General features: G+C 53.1%; 1 protein-coding gene across 1 annotated transcript in view; it reads left to right on the top strand.

Annotated features, from left to right (window-relative positions):
• The first annotated feature begins 496 nt into the window (after positions 1-496).
• RPS6KA1 (ribosomal protein S6 kinase A1) overlaps positions 497-12,723 on the top strand; it is a 26,963-nt gene continuing 14,736 nt past the window's right edge. Inside the window, exons 1-13 of the mRNA XM_017534802.2 lie at positions 497-579; positions 747-826; positions 1,979-2,085; positions 3,141-3,178; positions 3,523-3,665; positions 4,069-4,139; positions 5,093-5,181; positions 6,211-6,275; positions 6,561-6,663; positions 8,344-8,474; positions 10,596-10,721; positions 10,915-11,004; positions 11,371-11,529. Of these exons, the coding sequence (XP_017390291.2) occupies positions 522-579; positions 747-826; positions 1,979-2,085; positions 3,141-3,178; positions 3,523-3,665; positions 4,069-4,139; positions 5,093-5,181; positions 6,211-6,275; positions 6,561-6,663; positions 8,344-8,474; positions 10,596-10,721; positions 10,915-11,004; positions 11,371-11,529 (1,260 nt within the window). The 5' untranslated portion in view covers positions 497-521. The remainder of the gene's footprint in view (positions 580-746; positions 827-1,978; positions 2,086-3,140; positions 3,179-3,522; positions 3,666-4,068; positions 4,140-5,092; positions 5,182-6,210; positions 6,276-6,560; positions 6,664-8,343; positions 8,475-10,595; positions 10,722-10,914; positions 11,005-11,370; positions 11,530-12,723) is intronic.

The following is a 12,723-nucleotide window of genomic DNA, read 5'->3' on the forward strand; positions in this document are numbered from 1 at the left end:
AGGATGGTCTCGATCTCTTGACCTCGTGATCCACCTGCCTCGGCCTCCCAAAGTTCTGGGATTACAGGCTTGAGCCACCGCGCCCGGCCTGAATTTCGGAATTTTTATGCCACATGGAGAGTGGGGCTGGTGAAGGCATGCCAGGAGGAGGTGCAGAGGCAAAATCTGAGGATCAGGGCACCCAGGGGAGCAGGTTGCTCAGACTGGCTGATTAACAGCCCTTGATGGGGAGTGGTGGGAGAAGGGACCAGAGCAATGGGCCAGGCTCCAAGGCCCCAGCTGTGGTCACTGCTGTGAGGGGTGGGGCCAAGGAGCCTTCCTGGCTCCTGGGAAGGAAGGAAGAAACCTGAGGATTGAGTGTCCCCAAAGCCCTGAGTGAAGGGGCCTTAGGAGCTCAGATGTGGAGGAACAAGTGGAAAAGAGAGCCCTTAGCACGGGCTTGGGAGTGGCTGTGTTGAGTGTCTGACCTGCTGGTGACTTCCTTTCCTGTCTATCCAGTACGTGACCGCGTTCGGACCAAGATGGAGAGAGACATCCTGGCTGATGTAAACCACCCATTTGTGGTGAAGCTGCACTATGGTAAACCTGCAGGCCCTACCTGAGCTCCCACCCCACTCGTCCTTCACCCTTGCCTCTGGGTCTGTACACTGTCCCACCGCCTGCCTGGCAGGCCAAGGGAGCTGGGGCTGGAGGAGCAGGTCACAAGGTCCCACTGACTCTACCATTGCCTTTTTCCCTCTCCCCAGCCTTCCAGACCGAGGGCAAGCTCTATCTCATTCTGGACTTCTTGCGTGGTGGGGACCTCTTCACACGGCTCTCAAAAGAGGTGAGCTGACATCTACTGCCAAAGAGCCCCGGGATAGAGCTGGGGAATGACAAGACCCATCCAGGGCCCTGTACAGAATGTGTTCAATATGGCCTGAACCTGCAACCACCCAGGCCTGCCTAGCAGCCCCTGGCCCAGGAAACACCACTCACCCTGGGATGGAGGCCATACACCGGCAGGGCCTCTGAGAGTTTCTCCCAACAAAACTCCAGGGAACTAAGGGTTCCTCTCACCTAAACACCTGCATTCTTCCAGGGCTGCTCTGGACAGAGCTGTGAAGATTGAAGAGAAGCCCAAAGTCGCCCAGAGAGCCAGAGACTTTAGCAGTCATGTCCCACATGTCATCCAAAAGGATTTTGAACCAATAGAAAAGGATTTGAGCTAGAAAATGGGACCATTCATACAATTCAGACTTTAAAGAGAACCCAACTTAAAAAACATTTTTTTAAATTGTTATTTTAATGTGTGAATAAGTAATCTATTTATATGATTCAAAAAAAAATATTCATGAAGAAGTCTTTCTCCCACCCCAGGCCCCTTATCCATAGGTAAACATTTTTATTGGTTTCTTTTTTTTTTTATAGACGGGGTTTCTCCATGTTGGTCAGGCTGGTCTCGAACTCCTGACCTCAGGTGATCCACCTGCCATGGCCTCCCAAAGTGCTGGGATTACAGGCGTGAGCCACCGTGCTGAGCCTTTTATTGGTTTCTTATTTAACCTTCCCATGTTTCTTTTGCAAACAAATCCGATTTATGCTCTGAATTCCTACCCCCACTTTCTTATGTAAAAAGTACTATTCTGCATGCATTGTTCTATACCTTGCTTTTTTTCAAGATAGTATATCTTGGAGCTCACTCCATATCAAGACATGGAGAAACTCCTTGTTCTAGTTAATGGCTGCAAAGCACTCCATTATGCAGGGGAGACAGCTTATTCCAGCCTTTCCAGTCCTTTCTATTTCTGAACAATGCCACAATGAGTGACTTGCATCTTAGTCATTTCATACTTCAAATCCTCTGTATGACAAGAAGGCTAAATGGCCTGGATCCTCCCAGGGTGGCCCTTTCAGGACCAGGAAGCTGCTGACTACCCAGTGCTCCCGCTTTTAAGGAAGAGGAGGTCCCTGCTGAAGCCCCTCCTGTCTGTTGCAGGTGATGTTCACGGAAGAGGATGTGAAGTTTTACCTGGCCGAGCTGGCTCTGGGCCTGGACCACCTGCACAGCCTGGGTATCATTTACAGAGACCTCAAGCCTGAGAAGTGAGTGAAGCCTCCAGCCACACCCAGCCTCCCCAGGGGAGGCCTCTTCCAGAACAGGGCCATCCTGAGGTGGGTGGGCAAGGCTTTGTCCAGGAACGTCCCCCTGTCTTGGGCAATCTGAGGAATGGGTGAGTGGGGTGGGTGGTAGTGGCAGCTTCCCAGTCTAATGCTACCATTACCAAGGACCAGGTACATTCCAAGCAGGTATGTTCCCCACCTTTTTTGCTAATCTAGTGTGACATCTGAGATGCTGCTACCTTTAAAGATCTTTCCTTGATATAGCCCTCTAGAATTTTCCCTAATAGCTAACTACCCTTGGCCAGGTGTGGTGGCTCATGCCTGTAATCCCAGCACTTTGGGAGCCCGAGGCGGGCAGATCAGCTGAGGTCAGGAGTTCGAGACCAGCCTGACCAACATGGAGAAACCCTGTCTCTACAAAAAAATATAAAATTAGCCAGGCGTGGTGACACATGCCTATAATCCCAGCTACGCGGGAGGCTGAGGCAGGAGAATCGCTTGAACCTGGGAGGCAGAGGTTGTGGTGAGCTGAGATTGTGCCATTGCACTCCAGCCTGGGCAACAAGAGTGAAACTCTGTCTCAAAAAAAAAGTGTATATATATATATATATATATATATATATATATATCTACTGTTAAATGATAACTAAGGAGCCAGGGGCAGGTGGTGAGTTGGAATAAGATCTGGCTTTAGTGTTAGGCAGCCCTGTATTCAAATCCTGTCTCCACCTACTAGCTAGACCTACTAGCTCGATGACCGTAGAGCTACTTAACTGCCCTGAGCCTTAGTTTCCTCATTCGCAAAATGGAGCCCTAATAGCACCTACCTCACACAGTTGTTTCAAGAATTAGCAAAAACGATAGGCAACATACCCGCATGACACTGCCATCACCCTGCAACACCCACCCGGTCATCAGAGAGAACTGGGCAGAGCACCTCCTCTGGGCTGAGCCCAGCTCCCACAGCCCTGTGGTGACACCACCACCCACACGGTGGCCACAGCTGAGGGGCCCTGACCCCCATTCCTCTATTACAGCATCCTTCTGGATGAGGAGGGCCACATCAAACTCACTGGTGAGTGGAGGGCGCCTGCCCTCTTGGGCCCCAGGGGAGGGCAGAACAAGGTCCTGATAGGTCTCGGCTGAGTGCTGGGGGCTCGTTCTTCCCGAGAGGCTGTGCCAGTTACTTGGAAGTGGTCAGAAATCCAAGCCTCAGACTTGGAATACCATCGGTTGGAATCCCAGACCCTCACTGTGTAATGCTGGGGAAGTCACCTGACCTCTCAGGGCCTTAGCTTCCTCCTGAGTGTCATGGGGGTTATGCCTTCCAGCCTCTGGTCACAGGGGCTGGGTGTGCAGTGGGTGGCAGCAAGGAAGACAGGGATTCTGAGATGTATCCTCCTGCCCTCCCTGCTGTAGACTTTGGCCTGAGCAAGGAGGCCATTGACCACGAGAAGAAGGCCTACTCCTTCTGCGGGACAGTGGAGTACATGGCCCCCGAGGTCGTCAACCGCCAGGGCCACTCCCACAGTGCAGATTGGTGGTCCTACGGGGTATTGATGGTGAGTGCCCAGACAAGGATAAAGGATCCCACCCAAGCCTCTGGCCTCAGTCTCCCCGTCCGTACAGTGAGGGGGTTGATCTTCTCTAGGGCTCTCCCCGTCTCCTCTCACAGCCATGCTGGCTTCACCCTACACACAGCTGCAGTTTTCTTCCTTGGAAGATCCCAGGCTTCACCCCATCTGGGACATGCCTAACTCAGTGCTGGGCTTCTCCCCAGCCTCGTGCCCCCACTGCTGCACCTACCTGGTGGTCTGGTTATCGAGGCAAGAGGGACAGACATAATTCTTGCTCCAGGTGGACTTGGATGATCCTGGGACTAGGGCAGAGGGGCCTAGATGGGGGGAGGTGGGAGGTGTGGGGGAGTCAGGGATCAGCTCCTGAATAGACCCTTGTCCTCTGTAGTTTGAGATGCTGACGGGCTCCCTGCCCTTCCAGGGGAAGGACCGGAAGGAGACCATGACATTGATTCTGAAGTAAGTCCCAGCCCTGCCCTGATACCAATGGACTCTCCCGGGCCGGGCGCGGTGGCTCACCCCTATAATCCCAGCACTTTGGGAGGCCAAGGTGGGTGGATCACGAGGTCAAGAAATCGAGATCATCCTGGTCAACATGGTGAAACCGGTCTCTACTAAAAATACAAAAATTAGCTGGGCATCGTGGCGCGCACCTGTAGTCCCAGCTACTCGGGAGGGTGAGGCAAGAGAATTGCTTGAACCCAGGAGGTGGAGGTTGTGGTAAGCCGAGATCGTGCCATTGCACTCCAGCCTGGGTAACGAGTGAAACTCCACCTCAAAAAAAAAAAAAAAAAACAATGAACTCTCCCAAGCCCCAGGCCCCAGGCCCAGTGGGGATCAGAATATTACCCTGTCCCTGCCTCAGATTCCCTCACTAATGAGACACTCCTCTGGGTTAAACATTACACCTTCCAGCCCAGGCGAGTTGGCTCACACCTGTAATCCCAGCACTTTGGGAGGCTGAGGCGGGCAGATCACAAGGTTAGGAGTTCAAGACCAGCCTGGCCAACATGGTGAAACCCCGTCTCTACTAAAAATACAAAAATTAGCTGGGCATTACAGGTGGCACATGCCTGTAATCCCAGCTACTCATGAGGCTGAGGCAGGAGAGTTGCTTGAACTGGGACCCGGGAGGTGGAGGTGGCAGTGAGCCAAGATTGCACCACTTGTACTCCAGCCTGGGCTACAGAGTGAGACTCCATCTCCAAAAACAAAAAACAAAAAAGATGATAACTTCCAGAGCCCCTCTTTCCTCCATAGGGGACTGTGGGTGGGCTCCCTGAATTCTGTGGGAAGTAAATTAGTGGATGGCTTGTCTAGACTGAGCTGGGAACTGGGCCTGGACAGGGCTGGGGGAAAATGGGGCCTCTGGGGCGGGGCTCAGCCCTGATGAGTCCCGGGGACTGTTTCAGGGCGAAGTTAGGCATGCCCCAGTTTCTGAGCACTGAAGCCCAGAGCCTCCTGCGGGCCCTATTCAAGCGGAATCCTGCCAACCGGCTCGGTAAGTAACCCCAGCTCAGGGGAGGGGATGTGGCGGTGGGGAGCTGGGTACAGCTGCAGCCTGGGCCACGGGGCCACATCTGGGCTGAAAGGGGCCGTTGTCCTTTGTGTGGGCAGACAATGCCGCGGGCCACCCTGCCTTCTGGCTCCATGTGTGGTGTTGTGGAGCGGGGGGTTGACCTGTGTGTAGGGGGAAGGCAGGAACTGAGTCATCCCTACTCCCTCTGGGGACAAGGACAGAGGCCCCCACACAGCTTCTCCGCCAAGGCTGCTGGCACAAGAGGAAGAGCATGAGCTCAGGAATCAGAAGGCGCAGGTCCCAATCCCGCCTCTGTGTCAGGTCCCCATTGCCTGGCACGAAGCAGTCCCTCCATAAATATTTTTTAAACAAATGAGGCCATTTATGAACTAAGTGACCCCGGGCAGGTGACTTCACCTGTCTGCGCCCCAGGTTCCTCATCTCAATGGGGGATGATGATCCCAAGCTTGCTTCAGGGCTCTGTTGATTACATGAGGTTTTGTGAGCACACCTGGCGTGTAGTAGGTGTTCAGTATGTGTTGGCTTCCCTGGCTCCTGGGTTCATCTGGTTCATGACCAGCTATGTAAGGTCCAGTCCAGGCCCCTGGGGTCGAATGGAGTGATAGCCTGTCCCATGGTTGAAAAGGTCAATGGGTTAAGACGAACAGAGATGGGGCCTGCGTTGGAATGAGGTGGGGCTCTCTGTGGGTCTCAGGACAAGCCTCAGCTTCTGTCCTGATGGTGTGGCCTTGGAGAAGTTACCTAAACTCTCTGGGCCTTCCTTCTCCCATTAGTATATTGGAGCTTCTTCATCATAGGCTCCAGAAAGTGGAAAATGCTGAGTGGGTGCCAGGCCTTAGGGTGATGGCTGGGCAGATTTGGGCAGGGTGAGCCCATTTTCCCCTCTGCCCCAGCAGCTGGTCCCAGAGCTCTGTGAGGCTGCTTGGTGGGCAGGGTGGTGTCTGGGAGTTGCACCATCCAGGGACAGACCCTTCATTTGGGCTCTTTCAGGCTCCGGCCCTGATGGGGCAGAGGAAATCAAGCGGCATGTCTTCTACTCCACTATTGACTGGAATGTGAGTGTGTCCACCCACGCCAAGGCTCTGGCCAGGCCTCCAGCCATCTTGGCCACAGGAAGGGTGGTGGGAGGGGAGCCTCTGCCAGCGAGGGCCCCAGATGCAGGAGCAGAGGGTAACAGCATCCCCTTGAAGACAAGGCTGGCCTCCTGAGGGCAAGTAATCATGCCCTTGTCTGCTGGGCAACATGGCCTATGTTCCAGGCCCAGCACCTCCTCCTGCCTGGGACTCCCGGTGGGCTGTTGGGGACGCTGTGGTGACCAGAGTGCCCACCCCACTGTGCAGAAGCTGTACCGTCGTGAGATCAAGCCACCTTTCAAGCCAGCAGTTGCTCAGCCTGATGACACCTTCTACTTTGACACTGAGTTCACGTCTCGCACACCCAAGGGTGCGTCCCTTATTTGTTTTGTCTGTCTTGAGCTGGTACAAGAGGGAAGCTGGGAGTCGGTGGCAGCTTGAGGGGCAGAGATAGTCAGGGACAGTGACAGGCCGAGGTGTGTGGGTGGGCAGGCGGGTGAGTTTCTGGCTCCGTGGGACTCTGACTTTGTCCTTGTCTCACTTTGCCTGGCTCTCTCACTCTGGGGCTCTGTGGATCTCTTTGTGTCTGGTGAGAGAGTGGGAGTGGGGGGGTGTGGGTGGTGAAGGCCACAGTAGAAAAGTCAGGACCTCTGCCCCAGGCACCTTCCAGCCCACGGGGAAGACCAAACACACAGGCTTACCATCACGTCAGGGATAAAGAATCTGACTCAGCCACACTGTGTGGTGGAAACAGTTTGGCTGAGCAGAGGTGACAGTGCCCATAGGTCAAGGACAGGCATGGGAATCAGCTTTGGCTGCTCTGACTGCTGGGCCTCAGTGAACTTATCTGGAACAAGGGCACAGCCACAAACCCATGCATTCCCTGGGGTTGCTGCAAGACGCCAGTGAGGGAGCTTCTGGGAAGGAGCCTGGTAAATCGTAACTTTCTGGCCAGATATTGCCAGTGGGTGGTGGGTAGAGTGTTAGTTTTGGGAGGCCTCCTATTAGGGCATGTTTTAGGAGAGGGGGTGCTTTTCTCACTGCAGCTTGCACACCTCTGATGACAGGGAGCCCAGCACTTCTCCACATAGTCCACTGGGCAGCGTGACAGGTGCAGCTTCACAGGGGTCAGGGGCCGGAGGAGCATCAGCCAAGGCTTCTCAGAGGAGGAGCGTGTGAGCTGTCTTGAAGGATAGGCAAGGAGTGGATTAGTTAAAGGGAACAGTGTGTGCAAGGGCTCAGAGACCCCTTTAAGGATCTGGGAAGTCCAACATGGCTCAGCTGTGGCGTGGAGAGAGATGAGGATCACAAGGCTCTCAACTGCCAGACTCAGGAGCTGGGCTTACTCCCAAAAGCAGAGGGGAACCTTTGAAAGGTGCAGGTAGGGGGCAGATTTGTGCTTGGAACCTTCTCTCTGGCTGCTGTGCAGAGGTAGACCTGAAGGGGCTGACATAAGACAGGGAAGCTGGGGAGGAATATCCAGGAAGTGGTGAACTGTTGGCCAGTGAAGGTGGGAGTCATTTATGTTCCTCATGGGTCAGGACTGGACTGATCTAAACACATATGAGGGCCGGGCGCGGTGGCTCACGCCTGTAATCCCAGCACTTTGGGAGGCTGAGACGGGTGGATCACGAGGTCAAGAGATCGAGACCATCCTGGTCAACATGGTGAAACCCCGTCTCTACTAAAACTACAAAAAATTAGCTGGGCATGGTGGCGCGTGCCTGTAATCCCAGCTACTCAGGAGGCTCAGGCAGGAGAATTGCCTGAACCCAGGAGGTGGAGGTTGCGGTGAGCCGAGATCGCGCCATTGCACTCCAGCCTGGGTAACAAGAGCGAAACTCCGTCTCAAAAAAAAATAAAATAAAATAAAATAAAAACTGAACACATATGAGCAGTTAGGCTAATGCCTAGGATGGACGGGCCCCTTGCAGGCTCCCACCATGGCCAGCTACTGAGGCAGATCTGGAGGCCCTGTGCTCTCCCTTTGCTGGGCTGGCTCAGGGTGGAGGATACCTCCTCAGGCTCACATCCCCTCCCGTCCCTACAGATTCCCCAGGCATCCCGCCTAGCGCTGGGGCCCATCAGCTGTTCCGGGGCTTCAGCTTCGTGGCCACTGGCCTGATGGAGGATGACGGCAAGCCTCGTGCCCCACAGGCACCCCTGCACTCAGTGGTACAGGTGAGGGGGGTAGGGGCTGCTGAGCCATTCTCCTTTTCTAGCTCCTCAGCAGAATGGCTGAGAATACAGGCTCTGAGTTAGACAGAACCAGGTTCATACCCTCATGCCACTGTGGGACCCATAGGGCGTCCAACATAAAACAGGGACAGTAAGGCCCACCTCACACGGTGGCCCTGATAATTGGATAATGATATGGATATACATTTCCCAGCACAAGGCCAGGGTCTGAGTATATGCCAGGGGGTTCCCAGGGTGGTGGTGCAGAGTGACTGTCATGTCTCTGGCAGGAGGGTAGCAAAGGACTTGTGTCTCTTTCCACTTGTTCCCCATTTGTACACTTTCACTGCTTCATGAAAGTTTTGGGTTGAGAGGCAAGGATATAGACTCTAGAGCTCATTGCATGGGCTCCAGATTCACAAGATAATGGACTTTGGGTTTTTTGTTTTGTTTTGTTTTGTTTTTTTTAAGAGACATAGTCTTGCTCTATTGCCCAGGCTGGAGTGCAGTGGCACAAACTCAGCTCACTGCACCCTCCACCTCAGCTTCAAGTGATTCTCCTGCCTCAGCCTCCTGAGTAGCTGAGACTACAGATGCACGCCGCCACACCAGCTAATTTTGTTTTTTGTTTTTTTTAGTACATAAAAGGTTTCACCATGTTGGCTAGGCCAGTGTCAAACTCTTGACCTCAAGTGATCCGCCCACCTCAGCCTTTCGAAGTGCTGAGATTACAGACATGAGCAACTGACCAGATAATGGATTTCGGATGAGACACTTCCCTTCATGGTGCCTCAGTTTCCTCATCTGTAAATGGGGGAAATGATAGAAGCTTCCTCCATAGAGTTGTTATGAGGATTATTAGAGTTAATATATGTAAAGTTAAGGTGGGCTGGGCATGGTGGCTCATGCCTGTAATCCCAGCACTTTGGGAGGCCAAGGTGGGTGGATTGCTTGAGGACAGGAGTTTAAACAGACCAGTCTGGTCAAAATGGTGAAACCCATCTCTACTAAAAATACAAAAATCAGCCGGGCATGTTGGCACATACTTATAGTCTCATCTACTTGGGAGGCTGAGACACGAGAATTGCTTGAATCCAGGAGATGGAGGTTGCAGTGAGCCAAGAATGCACCATGGCAGTCCAGCCTGGGTGACAGAGCAAGACTCTGTCTCAAAAAATAAATAAATAAAATTTAAAAATAAAGTTAAAGTGACTATGTCATTTATTTTCCAAACTGGGACATCTTTCTTTATCCAGGACAAATACTAAATCAGACTGGATGCACGGACTGCAGGCCCAAACCAGGGCTGTCCGCGGGGCGTGCAGTCACCTGATGAAAGTGCTTAGAATAGTGCCGGGCACACAGCACACGCTAAGCACCATTGAGCATTGCTATGGCTAATGTCCCAGAACCTTGAGATGAGCTGTGACACCCAGAAAGGGGAGGCAACTCACTCAAAGCCATAGTTAGTAGCACAGCTGGAACTCAGCTCAGGGCTCCTGCATCCCTCCCAGGCCTGCTCAGGCTTTTTAGAACTAAAGACCTCTCCATGTGTGTTGTGACCCTCTTGCCCACTCCCTACACTGCCTTCTGACCACAGGCTGCAGTCCAGGCAGGCTGGGAGCCAGCAAGTATGCCCGTCATATAGAATAGAAAACTGGCCGGGCGTGGTGGCTTCCACGTGTAATCCCAGCACCTTGGGAGGCAGAGGTGGGCAGATCATGAGGTCAGGAGATCAAGACCATCCTGGCCATGGTGAAACCCCGTCTCTACTAAAATTTAAAAATTAGCTGGGTGTGGTGGTGTGCACCTGTAGTCCCAGCTACTCAGGAGGCTGAGGCAGGGGAATCGCCTGAATCCGGGAGTCAGAGGTTGCAGTGAGCCAAGATTGTGCCACTGCACTCCAGCCTGGCGAAAGAACAAGACTCCATCTCAAAAAAATAAAAGAAAACTGAGGCCCAGAGAGGGGTAGGCTCTCACCTGCAGTCACATGGCTAGCACTCCACCCCAAGCCTCCTGGCTCTTTCCTGGTGCCGTCTCTACTGAGCTAAGACCTTGGGTGCTGGGGGATGACCCCTGGCACTCTGGAGCCAGGGGTCAGCCACAATTTTTGGTCTCCTACAGCAACTCCATGGGAAGAACGTGGTTTTTAGTGACGGCTATGTGGTAAAGGAGACGATCGGTGTGGGCTCCTACTCTGTGTGCAAGCGCTGTGTCCACAAGGCCACCAACATGGAGTATGCTGTCAAGGTGGGCCTCCTGAACATGTCTTGGCCAAGGCTGCCGGGCTGGGGGCAGGTCCCCATCTGGCGGGGAGGGGTGGTGCCTGAGCTCTGCAGATGGATGAAATGTGTTGGCTGAGACCTTTAGGCCTGCTCCGTAGCAGGGGAGGACCCTGGAGCCTGTCACACTGACACTGCCATGTGCATGCCCCTTTCTTCAGGTCATTGACAAGAGCAAGCGGGATCCTTCAGAAGAGATTGAGATTCTTCTGCGGTACGGCCAGCACCCCAACATCATCACTCTGAAAGATGTGAGTGGGGTCCTTGAGACTGGGGTGGGGACCAGGAACTCAACTCTCCAGGATTTGTGTCAGGTTTTCCATTCCTTTGACTTCTCATCCTCCTTCCAGTGCTCATGGGAAGGTGAAGGAGGACCCTTGTCTCTGCAGTCTGGCCATACCCCAAGGGCCCTCCTTCAGACTCAAGCATTTTCTGAAGACCTTGCCTATCAGGGGACCAGTGTCAGCATCTCTTTTCGGGGAGGGCAGGGCCACTGAAGTGCACAGCAGAACACATGCCTAAAGCTCATGTCATTCTTCCCTGCTCTGGGATGCTGCTGACTAGGGCGCCCAGGCCTGACACTGGGGAGAAGAGCCTGACGGTGAGGTCTTTGGCAGGTGTACGATGATGGCAAACACGTGTACCTGGTGACAGAGCTGATGCGGGGCGGGGAGCTGCTGGACAAGATCCTGCGGCAGAAGTTCTTCTCAGAGCGGGAGGCCAGCTTCGTCCTGCACACCATCGGCAAAACTGTGGAGTATCTGCACTCACAGGGGGTGAGTCTGGATTCGGGGAGGTGGTAGGGGAATGCCAAGGGTTATATCATCAGCAGAGCACATGAACCACATGCTGGCCCAGGAATGGCAGCCTCCAGCCAGCTAAACCGAGGGGAGACTAGGGCTGGATGGGTGGATGCATGCAAAGGAGGGAGGGAGAGATGTGGCCAAATTGTGAAAGGGAAGACATGGAAAGTTATTCAGTATCCACTGTGTACCAGGCACCATGGAAAGGCTTCGCATAACATGAAATTTCCAGGCCAGACACAGTGGCTGACACCTGTGACCCCAGCACCTTGGGAGGCCAAGGCAGGTGGATCACTTGAGGTCAGGAGTTTGAAACCAGGCTGGCCAACATGGTAAAAGCCTGTCTCTACTAAAATACAAAAATATTAGCTGGGCGTGTAATCCCAGCTACTCGAAAGGCTAAGGCAGGAGAATGGCTTGAACCTGGGAGGTGGATGTTGCAGTGAGCAGAGATCATGCCATGGCACTCCAGTGTGGGCAACAGAGCAAAACTCCGTCTAAAAGATAAATAAATAAATAAGATAAAGTTTCCTTACATTATCTCAATTGATTTTCACAACAGCTCTGAGATAGATGCTGTTATTGGCCCCACTTCATAGGTAAGAAGACTGGAGCTCAGAGATGAAAGGTCATGTGCTCTAGGTCACATAGTCAGGGAAGAATGGAAGGATTTCAAACTGAAGAATTTAGGTAAGGAGTGGCTTTTGAGTTAGGAAGCGTCAGGTTCACTGTGGGGGAGCTGCAAGGCTTCAGGGAGGTGAATTTGACTATGGGTTCAGTTGCTAAGGCAGAGGAAATGGATGCCGGAGGGAATTCTGCTGGAAATGTAGCAGGGACTGCAGAAGAGGTGTAGGTCCAAATGGCAGAGTTCAGCCTTCATTACTGCACAAGGCAGGTGAGCACTAGATGACAGTGAGTTAGAAAAGTTCAGTATAGTGTATTCAAGCCCAAAACAGTAGCATTAGCTTCTCTCTGAGGTGTTTTAGGGTGCTCTTGATCAGACAGCGTGGGGGTTAAGAATGCAGGCTCCAGAGTCCACTTGGCTGAGTCCAGGTCTTGGTGTATGAGGTTGTTGCTTGTTTTCACATAGTACCCAGTCCATAGACACAGTTCCCCTACTGTCTTTTTTTTTTTTCAGATGGAGTTTTGCTCTTGTTGCCCAGGCCG

The sequence above is a fragment of the Cebus imitator genome, unplaced genomic scaffold, assembly GCF_001604975.1.
Source record: "Cebus imitator isolate Cc_AM_T3 unplaced genomic scaffold, Cebus_imitator-1.0 Scaffold87, whole genome shotgun sequence".
NCBI lineage: Eukaryota > Metazoa > Chordata > Mammalia > Primates > Cebidae > Cebus > Cebus imitator.